The sequence below is a fragment of the Etheostoma cragini genome, chromosome 12 (genome assembly GCF_013103735.1).
Source record: "Etheostoma cragini isolate CJK2018 chromosome 12, CSU_Ecrag_1.0, whole genome shotgun sequence".
NCBI classification, from domain to species: Eukaryota; Metazoa; Chordata; class Actinopteri; order Perciformes; family Percidae; genus Etheostoma; species Etheostoma cragini.
In genome coordinates this window covers 12,872,236-12,892,493 of record NC_048418.1, presented here as the reverse complement: position 1 = coordinate 12,892,493, position 20,258 = coordinate 12,872,236, and the positions used below count along the sequence as shown (strand labels likewise).

Here is a 20,258-nt window from a genome sequence, read left to right as displayed (position 1 = left end):
TTTAGTCACTGAAGAGCGGCACGGCTGGGAAATAAATCTTGACCTGCACAAGCATTATGGTGCAAATGGTGTGCGGCGTCCCTGTCAGCAGAAATCCATCTCATTAACTAGCAAGTCACACACATACACACACACCCACACACACACACAAACACACACAAACACACACACCCCTCTTGATGCTCAGTCTTGGCAGCCTCAACTTTGTTGCCCACTGACAAACAACAGACACAGCAAGAGGCAGCCAACTTTCTGGACAGGCAGTAACCATCAGCTCAGTCACCAAGGATTTAGCCACTATGTTTCAATTTGCTGTTTTTTACCTGACATGTCCCGAGAAACAACATAGCGTATTTTTTGCACTATAGGGTAGACTTAAAAGCCTTTAATTTCTAAAAAAACTACATTGCGCTTTATAATCCGAAGCGCAGTATATATTGATTAATTCTGGTTTTGCTCACGGCGCTAAGTCAAAATGTTTTAGTACGACTTTGGTAAACTACAAAGCCGCACCACTTGCGGCATTAGCATCATGAGCGTCGCGGAGTAATATATACTGTGCTTCACCATATTATTACAGTGTGTGTGTATAAGGACCCCAAAATGGCACCTGTCGAAAGACAAGCTTACGACGCGGACTTCAAACTCAAGGCAAAAGTCACGCAGTTGAACATGGGAATAGAGCAGAGCACCCAGTTAAAAGCAAGATAGCTGTTTCAATGGACTTGGGTTCAAGCTCACAAGCTTGTTCGAAATATCGGATATGTGTCAACAAAAGACCAGAATTAGAACAAATCAATTAAATAGCATGAAACTAAGCAGTTTATAGTTAAAGACACTATAAGTGTATGTCTCTTCCTCTCTGTTGGAACAGCCAATTTCCAGAAATGTAAGATATTTGCAAAATATATATGTTAAGTACCAATTAAATGTTAGATATACACCCTTTTCCTATTACCAGCTTAGTATTTTAACATTTATCACATTCTCTCTTTCTTTCTCTCAAATTCTGTTGGTTTTTCATAGAAAGTCTAGTGTAGGTCAGTGTTTTTATCGTCTACTTCAACCTCATCTTCTTTTCTCTCATTGATTGGAACAACCATAAACCTACAAAAAGCATTGCTTGTGGGAAAATCCTTTTTCTCCTCTTTTGCTCGTATGTTCAACTGCATTGTGTATTCCCTCTTGCCTTCTCATTCCATCATAAATGCTTTTTAAACCACTTGACTGGAAAATTGACTTGGCATGTCAATTTGGCTGAACGGCCGCAGTCAATTTCTCTGCATCTGTAGATGCTTTTGCGGTTCAGTCTCTTTCAAATTCCCTTGTGTACTTCTTTTATTTGAAGGTGTGTGCATAAGACTGACATGACATCGTCATTATTATGACATGAAACTTGATGGAATGGAGGAAGGAGTCATTTTGAGTGTTCATGACTGTTGTCATTAAGTAAATTATAACACTTTTAATGCAAAATTAGCAATGTCCGAGGTGTCCTTGTCATGACAACTAACTTTAATGCTAACTTTGCATTAAAAGGGTCATAATTCTCTGAATGACACTTACTGACAACAGTCATAAAATGACTCCTTGTGTTATGTCATGTCAGTCCTATGCACACCCCTTCAAATCAAGTTTTTTTTTGCCGAAAGTGAAAATTTAAATTTATTTCACCACTCTTCAACCAGACGTATCGGTTTGATGCTCCACAGTGAAGTCACTGTATTCAATGTGAATGCAAAGCTGTAATGTATGGCACTTCACCTGCATCAGTTTAAGTAAACAGTCAAAACATTAACAGCTCATAGCTATCCTTTAACTTAAACATTTGATAAATGAGAGAAAATGAATGAGAATGTCATTAATTTCAATTTAATGGTATTTAATGGCTTCATCCTAATTTATTCTTTCCTTTGTCTTTTATTTTCCTTCAGGTGCCTGAGACTTTCCCTGGTTTAAGACTTAGAAAAGAGAAGCAGTATTCTGGTGATGACCAACCAACAAACTCTGCGAGTCTGACTAGCCTGATGCCATAAGAAAAGGACATCTGGACTGGAATGCCAGCGGGACCCACTCCACTGATGATGAATGTTTGTCGGCAGCTCCCACTTGTGCGCCATCACTTATCATTTGAAAGTTTAAAGTATTAGTTAATGGACTAATTGGTCATCGTATACTAATTGGACTGTCTTTTACCATTGGGATACCACATGGCTGCATCATCAATTTGGGACACTGGGATAGTCACTGACCCAACATATGATCACATGCCCATATCAGCAAAGATGTATACAAAATAAGGGCCTTACATCTTAGATTATACTGAACTCCTCATTTGTACTTATTTGCTATATCTACAGTTATGTACGTTAACAAATAACTTCCTGGATCATCTCACTCAGGGACTGAGGTCGATTACAACATTTTCGTACTTTTGTCATGCAGGGACTCTGGGGATGCACCAGAAACAAGCTGGCAACTAAGACTTGGCAACTCAATTGTAGCTGACTGTGTAGCCTTCCGATCATCAATCAATGACCCTATGACCCCTGCAGAAGTCAGATATTTGGGTATCAGCTAACCACATGTTCTTACCAGAGATCTAATAGCAGCCGTCGGGATGAGCGCATGTCTGTAGCCGTGCCGCGCCAGCGTTGTCGAGGCTGGCGGTCATCTTCCACGGCCATGACCCGGCTGATGTTGGGCAGGACTCTGGAGCGCATCTGTAAAGGCGTCCTGCTGCTCTGCCTGCTCCACTTCCTCATCATGATGATCCTGTACTTCGACGTCTACACGCAGCGCTTTGACCTCTTCAGCCGCTTCAACAACGGTCGTAACGGATCCAGGAATAACGTTAGCGGACCAGCAGGGAGCGGACACCATTTTTACTATTACAACCTCTCCAGGCCCAACGCTACGTTAGCCAGCTACCTGGCCACAGGGGAGCAGCTGGTGCCGAGTGTTCAGCCCGAGACCAATCAGACACCTTCCCCAAAACCGCTGCCGCCGTGCCCCGAGATCCCACCAGGCCTTGGTGAGTAATACTTGATGGTCCTCCACTTCACCACCATTTACAAGTGTTAATAGAAATCTAAAAGGAACCTAGATTATAGGTGGCTAAATTAGCTGTCTTGACTCACTACAGTCCCATAGACTGTGACGTGAATAATTACACTATATGTTCATATGTCGCAGTTAAGTAGGGGTGGGGTGGGGGGGGGGATCTATACAGCCTAGTATCAAGATATTTTCCGTGGCAATACTGTATCTATAAACAGATGCCAAGTATCAATCTATTATTATATACTGTCTGTGTTGGTCGGTTTGTCTGCTTAACAATCATTTTAATATTGATATATAATAATTATGATATAAAGTGCTGTATAAATGTACTTAATTATTATTTATAAACCCATTTTGCAAAAAAAAAATTGAAGTGAGATAAACAAACAGAGAAATTAATCTTTTACGATAAAACAGATATTGGGAAAAATTTTAAGTTGGAAAAAAGGTCATAAATATATATTGCAGAATTTTGGAATATGTTTAAAATTGCAATAATATAGTATCTTGATATAAGTATCGTGATGATATCGTCAGGCCTTTGGTGATTCCCACCCCTACAGTCAGGGTATTTCCAGATTTCAGGCGTGGTTAATTTCGTTCTCAGGCTGTCTCGTGGTAAAATTATCCACAAAAGTGCCAGAATGACGAAAAAAGACTATGCAAACTGATCCGTGCTCTTGGGTTGTGTTTGTTGACGTGGTCTCTCTGGTTATGAGAGGAGTTGATAATGTGTCCATTTTGTTATTTTGTTGAAAAGCAAATTCCAGTGGCAGATGTGAAGAAAACGTTTTTACTGTAAACACTTTTCTGTCCAAATGGAAACAAAGAAGGTTTTGCCTCCACAGTTGTCCTGTTTCTATTCTCAGTAAAATCCTATTATAGCTCATTATAGCTTAAATAGTTATAAAAATGTTTTTCATCTGCATAAGTGAGCTTGAAATGTAACTTTTCTATTAATAATTACTTTTTATCTTGTTTAATCACCTTTTCTGATGGCTTATTTGTTTGATTTGTTTAACCAACTGACTTGTTGTATTTGTTGTTATGGCCTGTACACACTGTATGTCCGATAACGGAGGATTGGCTGATTATTGATTAGTGGTATGAATAAGGGAGAAGAGAGCTTGATCGGAGCAGTAAATAAATGCCTCTCCCTTCTAATTCCAATTAGTGGAAGAGCAAGTTTAGCCGTAATTTTGTTTTTCTGGGTCAGCGTGCAACATAAAATGGATTTAATGTCAACGATTTACACTGTGGTATTTCAACCTTATAGACTCACAGCGGGGCTATTAGCAGAGATTCATGCACTGAGACAGAAGGCACACACAGCTGCACTCGTACCCACACCAGAGCTTTAAGAGTATTTCTTTTGTGCTTTTGTTGTCTTAAAAGAACACACAAGTTGAGGTTACTGTAATAATTAAGATGCTTCGAGCCACAGATGGTTGCAGGAATCTTAAGGAAACTATAGATGTTTCTGAGGTCAACGTGACAGTGGTTTAGAGTTTTTCTTCTAAAGTTATCTGCATTGCCTGCAAAAACATGCATTAATCTAAGTTAGAATTTAAGAACGGAAAGAAATGTAATGTTTTCTATAGAAACTGTGACTGATTCTTAAATTGTTAAAAAGTTTTCAAACAAATCCCATATCCTCTTTGTGTATTGAAAAAAAAATCTATACATCATCACAAAAAAATGCACCACGGGAGTGTCTGGACATGTTTTGTATGAATTGTCTTCATCAGCGAAAAGCTTTCTAATTAACAAGCAATGGCATTACACACACACACACACACACAAACACACAGACTGGTCATACATACAGTGTCTTGGGATTACAACATGTGATATGAATGTAGTTCCCATGCACACTAGAACACACACACACACACACACAAACACACACACCTCATTAATTTCACTATTCATCCATCCACCCAACAAATCAGAGGTTGATTGAGTCACGCTAAGCCTCGGGTTTACTAAATCTATAATTACATAGTGGACACAAACTCTATCACTCACACACACACACACACACACACACTCACACACTCCACAGCTCTCAAATTATTGAGTTTAGGAAGGAGGAACTAACTCCTGCTGTTTTTATTTCACATTTGTCAGAGACGACTTTTCTTGATCTACTGATCTAAAACTAATCGGGCCACTATCTGTCGGCTAAATATGAATCTGCAGTCAGGAGGCAGTTACCTTAGCACAGCACAGAGACCACAACGTGTGCTTCTTACACTTTCGTTGTAGAGACTAAACAATCAAAATATAACACGATAAATAGTTAATTTTAAAAGTGCTAAGTGGACTTTGTTACATTTGGACGGAGCTAGGCTAGCTATTTCCCTTTGTTTACAGTCTTTATGCTAAGCTAACCGGCTGCTGACTGTAGTTTCATTATTACCATACAGACCAAACTACTCCCTACATTGGAGCAGTTGGAGAGGACACTAAGATCTCGCAGTGTACCTTCAATTTTGTGTTTGCAGCTTTTGCCTTCTTGTTGTACCCCCACCGTCCAGAAAGTTCTCTTTCGGGGAGTTGTTCCTTTTCCTCCTGTTTTACTCAGGTGTTAGTCAATGTCTTTTTGTGTCTTCTTAAAGAGCTTTGACTGAGTCGTGAACCAGTGATAATGTTGACCTAAAAGCCCATTTAGACTTTGCAAATTAACCTGATCTGATTTGACACACATATATTTAATAATAGATATTTTAGATTAGATTTGTATTTACATTTTCTTTCTTACTATCTTTAATTGAGTTTTTTGTTTGTTACTCGTATACCCCAGATTATTGCTCAGCTGATGAAATGAAAATATGTTTCTTTTTTTCTTCCACCTGTTCCATCGGTAAAGGAGCTTTGCAAACATAATCCCTTGTGAGCGCAATTGTGGCGACGTTATTCTCTTCTTTCTTTCTTTTTTTCCCCCACTGATTGCTTTTCTCATTTGATGATGAGGTTTTTAACATGCTTTGAAATTGGGAGTGGGAGATAAAGCTGTCAGGTTGATTTGTCTAAAGCAAAGGTTCGCTGATTTCATTATTAGCTTGGAATTGGCTGTCACTGACTCTGGGTTTGCCATTCACACCAGGCACAGGTGTAGCTTATCTCTGCCTTTTCTCTGTGATGGAGTGGTTGCCTGGGGGCTGTAATGAGCAGGAAGGCAGAGAAAGGCTGAGTGAGTCTGTTTTTTAGTCACAGGTGCAGAGAAAGAGAGAAAGAGATCTAATGGATGCTAGTATGATGGTTGGTATGAAGTGAGACAGACAGAGAGGCGGGATGGAGTGGAGGAAGGAACAGCGGGTGGAGAGGTGAGGGGTGTTGAGGGAAAAAGAGAGACGCTGTCACACACACACACATACACACACACACACACACACACACACACACACACATACACACACACACACACACACACACACACACACACGAAAGAGAGAGAGACAAACAAACAAACAAGTCCTTGGCTGTCCCAGAACACCAGCTGACAGGTGCTGCCTGTATGAGTGGCTAGCATCCACAGTTTTATTTTCTGGCTGTGTGTGTGTGTTCGCTGACATGTGGTGTATGCAAATCAGCTGGTCATCAAAACAAAATCTAAACTAGGCATTGAGAAGTATGCCAAAAGTTGTTGTTATTTAGAAGTCTTGTAAATAAAACTGCAAATTAATTACGCTTTTATCTGTTCATCTGTTTGTCTGGGTTATTTCAACCCTGTCTCACAGAAAGTAGTCCATTAACTGAAAATGAATTGTCAGCTATTCTGATTGATCAATAGTTTTAAGATGACATTTTTTAAGTCAAATGACAACACTTGATTGGTTCCAGCTCCCTTTATGTGAATATTTGCTGGTATTCTTTGTCTGCTACAACAATAAAGTGAACATCTTTGGACTGCTGGTTGTGCAAAACACGCAATGTAAATATATCGGTTTGATCTCTAGGAAATTGTGATGGGGATGTGTTTTTGTGTAGTTTCCCCTTGCTATTTTCCATCATTTGAAAGACCAAACAATTAATCAATGAATAATTAGTTACAGCCCTTTTGTATAGTAAGATCAGATAATTTGTTAGAAAAAATGAAATACGATGTCAATGAACATTTTACTAATACGTTCAGTTAATCAACATTATGTTGTTATGTTGATAGGAAAAGGCTGGCATTATGTTTCCGTATTGGTTGGTAAGTATTATATATATATATATATATATATATATATATATACACACACTAATGGTCAAAAGTTTGGGGTCACTCACAAATTTCCATTGGACTCTATTATAGACAGAATCCCAGCTGAGATCAGTTGCCTTGTTTTTTTTTAACCAGGGCAGCAGATTACATGATGTGCTTACATAATTGCAAAAGGGTTGTTTAATAGTTTTTTTTTTTTAGTTTTTTAAATTAATATCAGATTAGTAAACAAAATGTGCCTTTGGAACATTGGATGAATGGTTGCTGATAATGGAAAATGTAGATATTGCATTAAAGATCAGCCACCCACCCAGATCAGCTGGTATCCTGTCTATAATAGAGTGAAATGGAAATTTGTAAGTGACCCCAAACTTTTGACCGGTAGTGTATATAATTCCTGGAGTATTATGGTGCCCTCTTTTCCCTTCTGTTTATCATCACTGACCTGTTTTGGAAGCCACATTTACCTGTGAATTATTTGATGTGGCACCAGCCTCAAATTTAAAAGCAGGTCTTGCATTTAGTCTTTATTGGACGGTGAAACAAGCTTTAATTTGTACATTTTTGATCTGTGAGTTTTAATAAGCAAATTTCTACTTTCATCCAGACATCCATGCGCATGTTTCTGTGTAAATTCTTCTCAAGCCTGAACCCTAATATTTATTCTTCCTATTAATCACTTACACACACATGTCAACGCTTGAACGGACACACGCTCATTGGGTGGTTAAAAGCTATTACTAGACTTTGTCAATGGATATGAATAATATTTTTTTTCTACCTGCATTATCTCCGTGGTCCTACTACAGAAAAATTGTCAATTTTGGAATTCCTTCTCATTATCATCCCCTAAGCTTCAAGTCGAGTAGAGCAGCCCAAACACAATTTAATGGTAAAAGAAGATGTAATTCCTGCACTGTGACGTGAGTCTGCGTTGCCTTTCCCTAATGTACGAGTAGTCCTGCTACAAGCTCAATACTGAGATCCCGCTGCAATCGCTGAGATGCTCATCCCTCATGTAGCGTGACACCAGTCAGTTGGAGAGCTTACTCTGGAGATCTCATCTCAGCTGCTCCACTGTTCATTCAGTTACTGTTCAACATGTGAACAGTGATAGAGCTTTGTTATAAAGCTATAGATAAAGAGTCTTTATTTATTACTAAGTAACCCTTAACAGCAGTGTTTGAGTCGAGACCACCTAAACGGAGACCAAGTCGTCACCAAAGCCAGAGTGGATCGAGACTGAGACAAGACCAAGACTTTGAGGGTTTGAGACCTAGTCAAGGCTGAGACCAGACTGACGTTAGGTAGCCAGAGCTTCTTTTATTGTCTCCCATATTCTCTTTCTTGGGAGTGTGTGTAAAGGGGGCAGGGAGAGGGGGTTTACGGTAGCACATATCAAATTTCAGATGAGTTAAGTTATTGTTAGCATTTTCAAGTTTTAACACATGCCTAAATCCAACAATACACAGGCAATTTAGAGAAATCCCTGCCGTTGTGTTCTTGACTTGTTTTGAAATCTAGAGTTCTCTTTATCCAAGGCCGAGTAAAAATGTAGTTGATTCCGAGATGAGACAGAGACCTTAAAAAATTGGTCTTAAGTCCGGTCTTGAGACCTAGACTGATCTCCAGTACTACAACACTGCTTTATACCAATGTAATGTGAAACCTTGTTCAGTAATGATCAGTGTAATGGAACAAGTACATTAACTGAGGAAAGAAAGAAAGTACAAATTTTAGGTACTTGTGATTAACTTGTGTATTTTCTTTTAATGCCACTTCTACTTCCACTCCACTCCACTACAGAGAGAAATCTTGTTTTATTCCATTGCATTTATTTGACAACTTAAGTTACTTACTAAGAAAATGTAGATTTTTGCATAAATAATATATGAAGAGCTTCTAAAACATGCTATTTTGTCATATACCCAACAAAAATACAAGTAAAGATGAAATTATGAATAGTTTAATTGGTAGTAAATTATTTGGCAATTTTAATTATTTGTCGTGCAAAAATGGTTAACACAACATTTGAAAATGTGAGGATTTGCTGATTTTCCCTTTCCTCTAATTTATTTTCAATGCTTTTGATTTTTTGGGTGGGGGGGGTGCGTCATTAGTACCTATACTTAAATAAATGGTCTGAATACTTCCTCCACTTATAATGCGTAGTGAATAGGATTACAACTAGAATACAGTTACTAATCTTACTAGGCTTCATTACTTTGACTTGTTGGGGGCTCAGCTTGTTTGCTATAAGGTAACTCCCCCAAAAGATAAGCACAACATCTTAACATCTTAAAAACATTCACAAATACATTTTCAAACACATTTATAATTGCACATGTATACATACACTTAGACACACACTAAGCCAGACAAACACGTATCCACTTCTGGACCTAGAGTTGTTAGCCAGAGAGTAATTTGCTCGGAATGACATGTCCTTTATAACCCTAAACTTTGCATGTGTCCCCTGTGGGAGGAAACCCTCAGGAGAGCCTGAACCATTTCACCGTCCCACCTGGCCAAATGTGAAAATGCTGTTAAAATCCTTTTTTAAAGCCGGATTGAATTCAGGGAGGCCTTTCACTCCTTAGGCCTTCACCCTCCCAATACACAGTGAACGGTGAGTTTGTGGCACAGCATGTTTTATGCCCTTTTTCCTACATTTTTAATGAAGGGTTTAAATAGGGCAGCTTAGGTTTAGAACAATACTTTGTGTTAGCTCAGTCAGTGGAACTCAAGGCACACACATTATATTTTGGTTAGACTTTAAAAAACACCTAAAACTGGAAATCTAAATCCGATTGTATAGCCTTAAGATTAGCTATTAAGAGATTAAAACAGAGAGATTTGCAAGAGGTTGGAATCAGCAGACCAGAGGCTTTTGGAGAGGGCGTGCTAATGGAGCAGGTCAGAGAGGGAGAGGGGGCCAGGTTGTTCAAAGTGTTTTAGCTATGGAGTAGAATCTTGAAGTTTATAATGTTTTGAACCGCACGTCAGTGGAGGTCATTGAGGACTGGGGTGATGTGGCCAGGTGAGCGGGTACAGGTAGGCTGGTGGGCGGGCAGAGTTCTGTACTGGAGGTTATTGAGGACTTTGTTTGGGAACCATAGAGGATACAGATGCAGTAGTCAGGTCTAGATGTTACAAATGCATGAATGAGTGTTTTGCAGCAGAAGCGGACAATGTTCATGCTACAAACAAATCAAGAGTTATAAACATGAGGAACTGAACCAAAATCTATGTTTTGAAGCTGGATCAGTTGGTTACTTTGTTTCGCACCAGAATATTATGAAAGAGTCCACCAGCTTAAACAAAGCGAGGCACACCAGCGTTTGTGCAAACCACGGTAAACGGGTTAGATGTGAATAGAATGAATGAGTGAATAGTTAGATGTATCTAGAATAAGATACATTGAATGATGCAATAAGAAAAGCAACACCAAGGAAAGCTGATGTGAAAAAAAAGCCAAGAATTCATGTCTAATGTAAGTGTTTCCTCACCTATCGCTGTGTTTATTAGGCAAGGAAATGACATCAGTCCGGTGAGAGAAAATAGCCTATTTTCTTCACTGCTTTCAATCAAGCCAATAAACAAGGTCGTTCCCTTCAGAAACACATTGCTGTGCACTCCCACACAGTGAGGAAACCGACGCAGCCATGGCAGTGAAAGGCAAAGGGCTCTTGACAACATAATGGCTGCCATAACTTTATTAAAATGGCCCTGCTTCCCTTCCTCCATGCCATTCAACTTCTTTTAATACAGGACCATTCTGCTGCATGTGTGAGTTTCCAATGTGGCAGCATAGTTTCAGATTTTCATCAATCTATCTGGTTACTGGGTGTCCTTTTTTTTTTTTTTTTGCCTGGTAATACGACGCGTCCTCACCCGTCTCACCGTTTCCTGTCCAGGCCACTGTGTAGCTGCACAGTCACACTGTATCAACTGTTCCAGCAGCCTCATCACCCCCAGTGAAGTGAAGAAGGCAGAATTAGATCTTTGCCAACACTGTGTGGATTCAGGACATGTAATATGAGACTAGAAAGGACACCTTCAGGGCTGGTTTAGAGTGGTCATTTGGTGCTTGAGTGGAGTTGATTGTTTAGCTGTGTCTCCATGGACAATGAAGAATGGAACAATGACAGATGCAGCCCAGAACAACGATGAATATTAAACCCTGGTGACGAGCATGCGTCACCAGGAAAGGAATTTGTTAAAGGAATTTGCCACCGTTTGTTGAAATAGGGCTTATCATGGTCTCCCCTGGCTGTGGATAGGTGGACCAATGCGTTGATATTTCGGTGCCATGCAGCATGCTTCAGCTGTGCTTCAACCCGATATAGTCCCAAATCAATATCTGCCTAGGAAATTGTCTAGTCTTAATCTGCATTGCTATTTGTACTCATTGTGAAATAGCAGGCCACAAGACGTAATTAGTTTTTTTTTTTTTTGGCTCACTTTTACTCACAACATGCTAACTGGCAACATAGGATTCCTTTCACTATGCTAAGCTAACGGCGGTGCTGTTACCAGATTGATAAAGGTCAGAAAACATTCATATAATATATTCATATATAGTCATATAATTTGGAGGACTTGTTGGTATGCGTACGTCATTTCTCTGTGCATCTTTGACTATGTTTAAATCAGAAGAAAACAAATATCCAATATTGGATTCTTTAATCCTCGTTTTATTAAAATGTGTAAAAATACTACTTGTACTACTACTGCTACTTTTTTGACAGAGAAACAAGATATAATTATTTGCTGTGGTGCTTTCAAAGGGCCAATTCTGGGCTCTCGTAGAACCCAGAATTGGCAGTTGGCTGATGCACAACAACATGTGACAGAAAGGTGGTTTTAAAAATGTCTGCATCTGACAGTATATAATATATACATAGTATTTTCTGCAGTTTTCTACTTTCAAAAAGGGAACAGTGTGACTCTAGGGCTGTCCGAAATCACTCCCTATTCACTATCTAGTGCATTATTTTACTTTCTGTACAGCAGGAGAGGAGAAGTTATACAGTGAGATTTGTTGAAACAAAGACAGTTGTGCAAGATTACTGAGTTGGTCTTTGGTGAATTTACTACACTCTGCAGAGTAACAAATATTTCCCTCTCAGCTATTTTCTTGGAGTGTCCTAAATATGTACTTTATTGTGCCCTCAAATATTCCCATATCTATATACAACTCAATTGCTATTTTGCTAAAACTTTTAACTTCATTAATCCACTAATAAGGGGTAAGAGTAATCACTGGCGCCAGCGAAGAATCCTCTGTAAGTTATGTGAAAAGAGGGTGGACATATACAGTATTGGAATTAACTATCTAACTCTGAAAGTTTGATTACAAGTGTACCTGCTTAGTGCTTAAACTTTCAGAGTCAGCTTTTACAATCAACCTTAGAACGGATGTTCACTGGTGATGAAAACCATGTAGATACTACGCTAATCATCTTCCTACGGTTTGTCGGACTCTGAGGTTTCCCCAAATACATAACAGCACTCTTCTGTTTCTCTGAGTGAGTGGTAGGAGAGGATTAGTTCATTAGTTTTTTAAAAGCTTTGAAAAACAGAAGAAGAAACTTGTTGGTCACCCAACAGCTGCAACACTCGTCAAACAATGACATCTCAACCAGCCATGCGTGTGGATAATGTCATATTCACTTTTATCTCAGTGAAACATAAATGGGCCTCATCTGTTTGTTTATTTTGCTGCAGTTAGTGAATTATTGCCGATATTAACTGAATGTAGAAGAAATACATAAATACCGGTAATTGTTTTTGGCCATGCTAGCAGTGTGGCTGTCTGTCATTGATCTACCATTTTGATCCAGACCGGAAACTGTTGGATGGATAAACATTAAATGATGTACAGATATTTATGGCACCCAGACGATGAATCGTAATGACTTTGGTGATCTCCTGATTTTTATCTAGCACCCTCATCAGTTGAAATTATTCATTTGTCCAATACTTTGATTTAGGACCAAATACTAAACTAATCACATTCCCATCGGCTTCATCTGTACTTTGTGTTAAGTGCAAATTAGCAAATATCAGCATGCTCATCAAGATGTTGAACATAGTAAAAAAAAAATTTTTTCAGCATGTTAGCATGCTGATGGTAAGGATTTAGGTCAACGCACCATTGTGCCTAAGTCCAGCCTTTGAGGTTTGTTTAGTGCTTTGACATGGAGTTCACACCCATCTCGTCACAGTGTTGCCACAGGCCATGTCTGGCCAACAACCAAAACTGTAATGTGCAAAAAGACTAATATATGCCTCTGCTCTATGGAATATGTAACAAAAACAAACATGCACTAAGCTCAACCTGGTTCGATTAGCATGATCTTAAAGAGCAGGCACACTGCCAGAACACTAGCAGGGGAGAAGCAACAGTTTCAAAAGTCAAAACTGGTGCTCAGATCAATCACGTCACACCAGGTAGCTGAATCCCCTGTGCCGTTGACTATAGTTGTCATATTCACTACCCTGAGGGCTTAACTTAGGTAGAACTGTGTTTTCAACCAGGGACTTGCTGTTCCTTGAAGCAAGCGTTCATTCACAATACTTTGCATACTGTATATTCATGAGGTGTGCAGAAGGTTGCTGCTGCAATAAGCAGCCACTTTGCAATGTAAAGCTCTCAGAGTAACAACTGAACACCTCCTGCATGTGTTTAAAGCAGAGTGTGTAGTAAGAGACAACTGCATTTGCCAAGGGTTATATAACTATGTTGCAGGATTTATCAGTATCTCTATCTATAGGTCTGAAATATGGTAAAAGCCTGTGAGGCAGTTTTGTCACCACGTTAAAGAGTCGAGGCATAACATCAGAGCAAAGCAGCATCATCTGATTTGGGTGTGAGGGTAGCCAAGTGTTTGTTTCACCAATTAAGCAATTTTCTACATTTTATAGTATTGTAGCAGCTTGCACTATGATGATAAAAGGTAATTAGCTGTCTTCATATAAGTTATAATAGCAAAGAGATGTTAAGCTAACTGAGATTGCGTCACTGTGAAGGCCAGAGCATTTTATTTAAATTAAGTTGTTTGATTAACATTAAGATTGTAGGGTAAATGGATGATTGGTCAAGAAGTCTGCAGTTACCTCCTCAGATTCAACATTTAATACTTTTTTTAATACTGCATGATGCTACTCTTGTCTCAGGTTCATCTTTGCTTTTTTTTTTTTTTTTTTTTACCCTAACCAAGTAGTTATATTTGCCTAAACCTATCAAGACCTTAACCGGATTGCAGATCAGCAAACACTCATATGATGTGTTCTTCGAAAAAGCATACTGGGTTTCGGGACACTAACACATTGACCTGTTTGGGCTGTCATCATTTTTTTATTGTAATGTTGCGGTACACTATCATTGTATCTTGCCTCATCCATCTAACTACTATCTATTGTATGCATATATGTTCATTATGTTTGATTCATTTAAGTGTTTTCCTCATCCTTGGTCATGTCACGCTTGTCTTGTACATAAAGCACGACGCTGCCTTGTCCCAACCCATCATGAATAAATGCGAACCCGCAGCACATGAATAGTTAAGTCATTGCCAAGCCACAGCAATACAACAAATTACTGTACCATCACAATTTAATTATGCATGCCGGATCACAGTTAGAAGTGGCTGCCGTGGACCATCACGCCTAACGGATTAGCATTGTGAGAGATTTGATGTGGATTAGTTAAAAGGATTATTACTAGTTTTGCCGCACAAGCAGACTACAAAAAAGGGGTTTGGATATATTTGGAGTTTGAATGAACAGGATGAGCGCTTGCTGCTGTATCACAGGGGAAAGGATTTACTAAAGAATTCATATTTAAATAGAAATGTCACCTCCTCCTACTTACTCTATTTTTGTCATATGTGGCATGGTGTAGCATCGTGTTACTACCACCTAGTGCAAACACTAGCTTTCTAACACACTGCATGTGTCATAACAATTACAATTATGAAGAATTTCTTTAAAAATAAAATTGATAAAATTGAAATCTGGCAGGGTGGCTCTAAAGTCTGTTTGTCATTTGGTCAGCTGGTCTGCCGCTTTGTTACAAAATTTAATATTTTAACTCTTGGATTTCTATGAAATTGGGGACAGATGCCCATAAATTAAGAATAGTATTATTGATAACTCTAGTGTATTGTTTGTGTCAAGTACTTACCTGCAAAACTAATGACATTCCCATCAGCCTTTGTGTTTAGTGCTAATTTAAGAAAATTTAGCACGCTAACACGCTAAACTAAGATGATGAGAAACAGTATACGTTGACTTGTTGGCATGCTGTTTCAAGTATTAACACAGAGCCGGTAGCATGACTGTAGACTCCTAGGGCCATTGCATGGTTCCGCAAAACCCTGCAAGCATTTGAAATTATGTAGTTTTGAGCAGTGCATGGCTCTTGATCAATGGCTTGTTGGTCCACGAGACCCACAACAACCCAATCACTTGCTCTACCCTGTTCCCAATTACTTGGGCAGTATGTTAATATAACCTCTATGAAATTGTAAAAAAAACTGGCAGATTTTAAAATACGTTTCATGAGACCAAGACTCCCAAAGAATCCAACTCGTATACTAACCAAAATAAATCTCAACGCAAGGAAAAAAGACTGCAGACTGTTTTTGCCCTCTAGTGACCATTTGCACTGTACATTTAGAGTTGTATTTTGTACACAGCTTTGTGTATTCTGTGCTGATTTCTCACGATAACAGAATGTGAAATATGAGATCAGACAATATATCCTATCTAGTGCCATTTCATGTTAGGTCTAAGGAAGACTAAAAGACCTCTAGGGTTAATAATTCACCCCAGAGGAATGGCCAAGGAGGAGGAAGAGACAGAACAAATGACAACAGGGGGCAGGAAATGAGGAAGGAAAACGAAAAGATAAGCAGAGGAGGGTTGGAGGAGAGAGATGAGCTGATGATGAACAGGATAAAGATAAAGAGAGGAGCTGGTGGGGAGGAATAGGAGGAGAGAGGGGGGGGGGGGTGTGAGAAGAAAAATAAAATAAAGAGGAAGGTGAATTGAAGAAGAGTTTAGTATGCCAGAAGCAGCGACAGTGTGGTGTCTGTGGAGAAGCTACATCCTCTTCGTGAAGAATAGATCCATTTAGAGAACACACACACACACACACACACACACACACACACACACACACAGATGACATTTTGTGTATACAAATGATCTGCCAGCAGTCCTGTTTTTACTTTCTTTTACTTTCCCCCCAATTTTGAATATTATACTTTTCCTCTTATGATGCCATCTGGTGATCCTTCTAAGTAGAGCAGCTAACACCTGTGTCAAGGCTAATAGGTGACTCACACAATGCCCATGTGATGGAAGAGGCATGGAAGAAGATTTATTTAGCATGGCTCTGGAACTATTTGTACATAAAGGTCATTGTTTGATTTGTCATCTCCGTACACTTGGAGGGTCAGAGAATTGCTCAACAGGTCAACAGACGTCTGGCAAGTCAGTTGGTTAGCAGTCCCAGTTGTTGTGTGAGTCAAAGACGGTGCATGATGCAGGGAGAAAGTTGATAACTGAGTTTATCAAATTTTTAAGCTATGTAATATTCTTATATAACTTGGTGAAAATGTCAAAGAAATATGTAGCCATTTTCCTTGTTTTCGTGTACATGTTAAAAGTTAGCTATTTAACATTTGCGTTTACTTGAACCTGAGTGACACCATTACCTGATTCTGGCACATTTTTTTGCAGCTGTAACTGAGGACATGGGAGAAAGCAGTGCATTTTTTTTTTAGCAATCATCACAGGTCCAAACAAAGACTCAACCTCTATCTATATTTAGTCTAACCATGTCCTGTCTGGTCCTGTTTTATTGCACTAGTTCTTGGGTCTGTGTGTTAATATGTCTTAATACACGAAGGGATCTGAGAACTGAGCAAGACTCACTGTTTTTCAGATGAACTGTAAATGAAAAATACAAGGGTATATTGGTAAATTGGTGCCTCATTTATTGTTCTATCTCTGTGTCGGTCTTTTCGGATCTCGTCTCCTTTAAAAAAAGAAAAGAAAAGGGGAGTCCCATTGGAATAGCGACAGTCCCAAGTAAACTGAAACCTCCCCAGTTTTGATTCCGACTGTGGAGCTTTGTTTCAAGTCCGTCCCCTCTCTCTTTCCTACGTTTAATATCTGCACTTAAAGGCCAAAATGCGCAAAACATAATTGACTATTAACACAAAAGAACATGTATTTCTGCACGTTGGATTTGGGTAGCTTTTCTGTGGGTTCATGTACGGTTGGGTTAAAACTGTTGGAGCACTGTAGACTTTTTACTTTTTCTGCTAAACCATTCCCATCTTTTAAATTTTATCGCCAAGTTGTAAAATCTACACCATGGACTGACACCTGCTACACAGATGAAAGTGTGTAGGGGATTTGAAAAGCAGAATTGTAAAACAATCTTTTTCTTAGAAATCCCCAGTTCTTATAAGCTATTCAAATTGAGAACCCAACCAAAATGCATGTACATCTACAAATATACTTTGTGTGAGCCTGTGTAAGTGCATGCATTGTATTTCTTGATTTTAACAAAAACTTATCTATTGTCACATAAGCTATTTATAACTGCTTTCACATCCATATTATGCTACATTCTTCTTATGTTGAAGTTGTATGTTGTATAGACATACAGCTGCAACACATGTAAATGAAAATTTGAAATAAATAGCGTAGGATTTAAAAAAAAATGTATTCCTGAAAAAGCTCTTTCACTTGTTTTCAACAATAACTGATTAAAAGACCTAGGGAGAGAAGGGAGTGCAATGGACGTACTCACAGAGAGACGGCTGACTCATTATGAATGGGTCCAACGGCGGGTCAGTGGAGTTACACACGTCGTGTGTATGAAATGTCTGTATCGTCACTGCGCTTCATTTTTATGAACTATGATATTCTGGCCATGGGTCACATCTCTCGCCCAGGTCGAGCAGATCCATCTCACACGCTGTTAATCTACAAACTGAAGTTAGTTGCATTCAATAACTTCTTCTGTGTTTTTGCAGTGGCCACCTTGATAGCTCAGTTATCAGTGGAAACACTGGTACAAATACAGGTTTGCCTCTCATTGTTAACAATATACAGCTGTGTTAACAACAATTAAAACTGTGAAAAAATGTCAGAAGCGTGGACCGGCGCCACTGTGTGGCGGGGCTGCGTGAAGAGAGAGTAGAGGCGCGATCCAACAAAGGCATGGCTTTACGGAAGAATTGTGTCATGTAACACAAAATTAAAACCTTATCGATATAAACAATATTGCTGCGGATGCGAGGACATTAGGTGCACCGGTGAGACCTAGAGGAAAAATGTTACTCGAGCCCTGTGAGCTAACAGACACTAACTAGCACCGACTAGCACTGGTCACTGCTGCGTTTACTGGTAAACTGGTAAACCTTGAGACCGTTCTATGAAATGACGCATTTAAAAAATTGCTCAATCACGCAAAATCGTGATCTTGATTAAAATTCGATTAATTGTGCTGCCCTACTGTGTCCACATAAAATATTGTTTCTCTGTCAATGTCAGTTACATTCATTCACTGTACAGGAGTCACAGCGGGCGCACAACTCAGTTTTTTGATGTCACACCAATTCCTGGCCACATGTTACCAGATATAAAAATGATTCCAAAGACGCAGGGTACAAGGTCAGTACTCCATATCAGCAGACTGCCTGAGTTGAGGTAGCAGAATCAGTCCAGGAGAGAAAAAGTTGGACCAGTAGTCGAAAACAGTTTTGAGCTTTTTCACTGCAATGGAAGGACATGCAGGTTATATTCAGTATTTCTGTGTTATTTCCAATATAAAAACAAATGACACAGTGGCAGTAAGAGGTGATACCACAGGTTGATAATAAATGGTTTTATAGTGATGATTAAGCTGACAAAAAGAGAGCTGCATGAAGTTAATGAAACATTTTATTCCTCATTTAAAATGATGCAGTGCTGTTGCATGCTTTTAGTTGAAGGATGGTAATTTTAGCCCGCACGGATCTTTTCAGTCACAGCCATTCATTTAAAGACGTATTGAGACTGACTGAAATTCCAACATAAATTATTGAAATGTAAAAGTTCTTGCCCGGCAATGACTCGTACGCAACCGATAAACACGGTTTCCACTTGATTCCTCTGCTTATCTGTCACATTCTTTTTCCAGTCTTTTTTTGTTTGAGTGTATCTTTACAAGGATTTAGCTGTGACTCCCAGGGTTCTAAATTACTGCTGCGTGGCGTGCATGATTATCTGAAGGAACGCAAGTACATCAGGGTATGATTCACCCAACCTGCTTCCCATCTCAGAGCTGCTGCCTGAGAGCAAAAAAGGACAACATGTAACAGTTCATCTGGCGTGAATGAAATTACCATCCATTTAAAAAACAGTGGACTGTTTCACCAAAGCCAGTTTTATTATTTCACAAGCCAATGGATAGCATCAAGCCAAAAAATCAAGCATGGGGATACTTACTCCTCTTTTAAATTGAATCTTATATTTAATCAGATGTTGATTAGTGCTGAAATGATTAGGAGAGTAGTCTATCAACCGCAAACGTAGCTGTTTTAAAGCTTTAGTGCGTATTTTCTGCCGTCCCCATGAGGAATTCTATGTAATGACAACACACACATGTCGGCACATCCACATGGTACAAGCCTTCCGTCATCGTGCACCGACTCAAACTGAAGCGCCTGTCCTCTGCAGCACTTAGTATAACCAGTTCATTGTACCTGCTTTATCTTTCACCTTTGCTCCCTTTAGATACCGGTATTTATCTTTGATAATTTATCTTTTTGAAAATCTTTGATTTATCTGTTCCGCAAGGCTCCATTCTGGGGCCTCTTCTGTTTAACATCTACAAGCTTCCACTGGCTCAGATTATGGAGAAAAACAAAATAAGTTACCATAGTTATGCAGATGACACACAAATTTACATAAC

At 39.1% G+C, this 20,258-nt stretch overlaps 1 protein-coding gene across 1 annotated transcript in view; it reads left to right on the top strand.

The window, feature by feature from the left end:
* Positions 1-20,258, top strand: part of b4galt2 (UDP-Gal:betaGlcNAc beta 1,4- galactosyltransferase, polypeptide 2) — a 142,618-nt gene that overhangs the window by 17,536 nt on the left and 104,824 nt on the right. The window contains exon 2 of the mRNA XM_034887810.1: positions 1,935-3,034. Within this exon, the coding sequence (XP_034743701.1) occupies positions 2,629-3,034 (406 nt within the window). The 5' untranslated portion in view covers positions 1,935-2,628. The remainder of the gene's footprint in view (positions 1-1,934; positions 3,035-20,258) is intronic.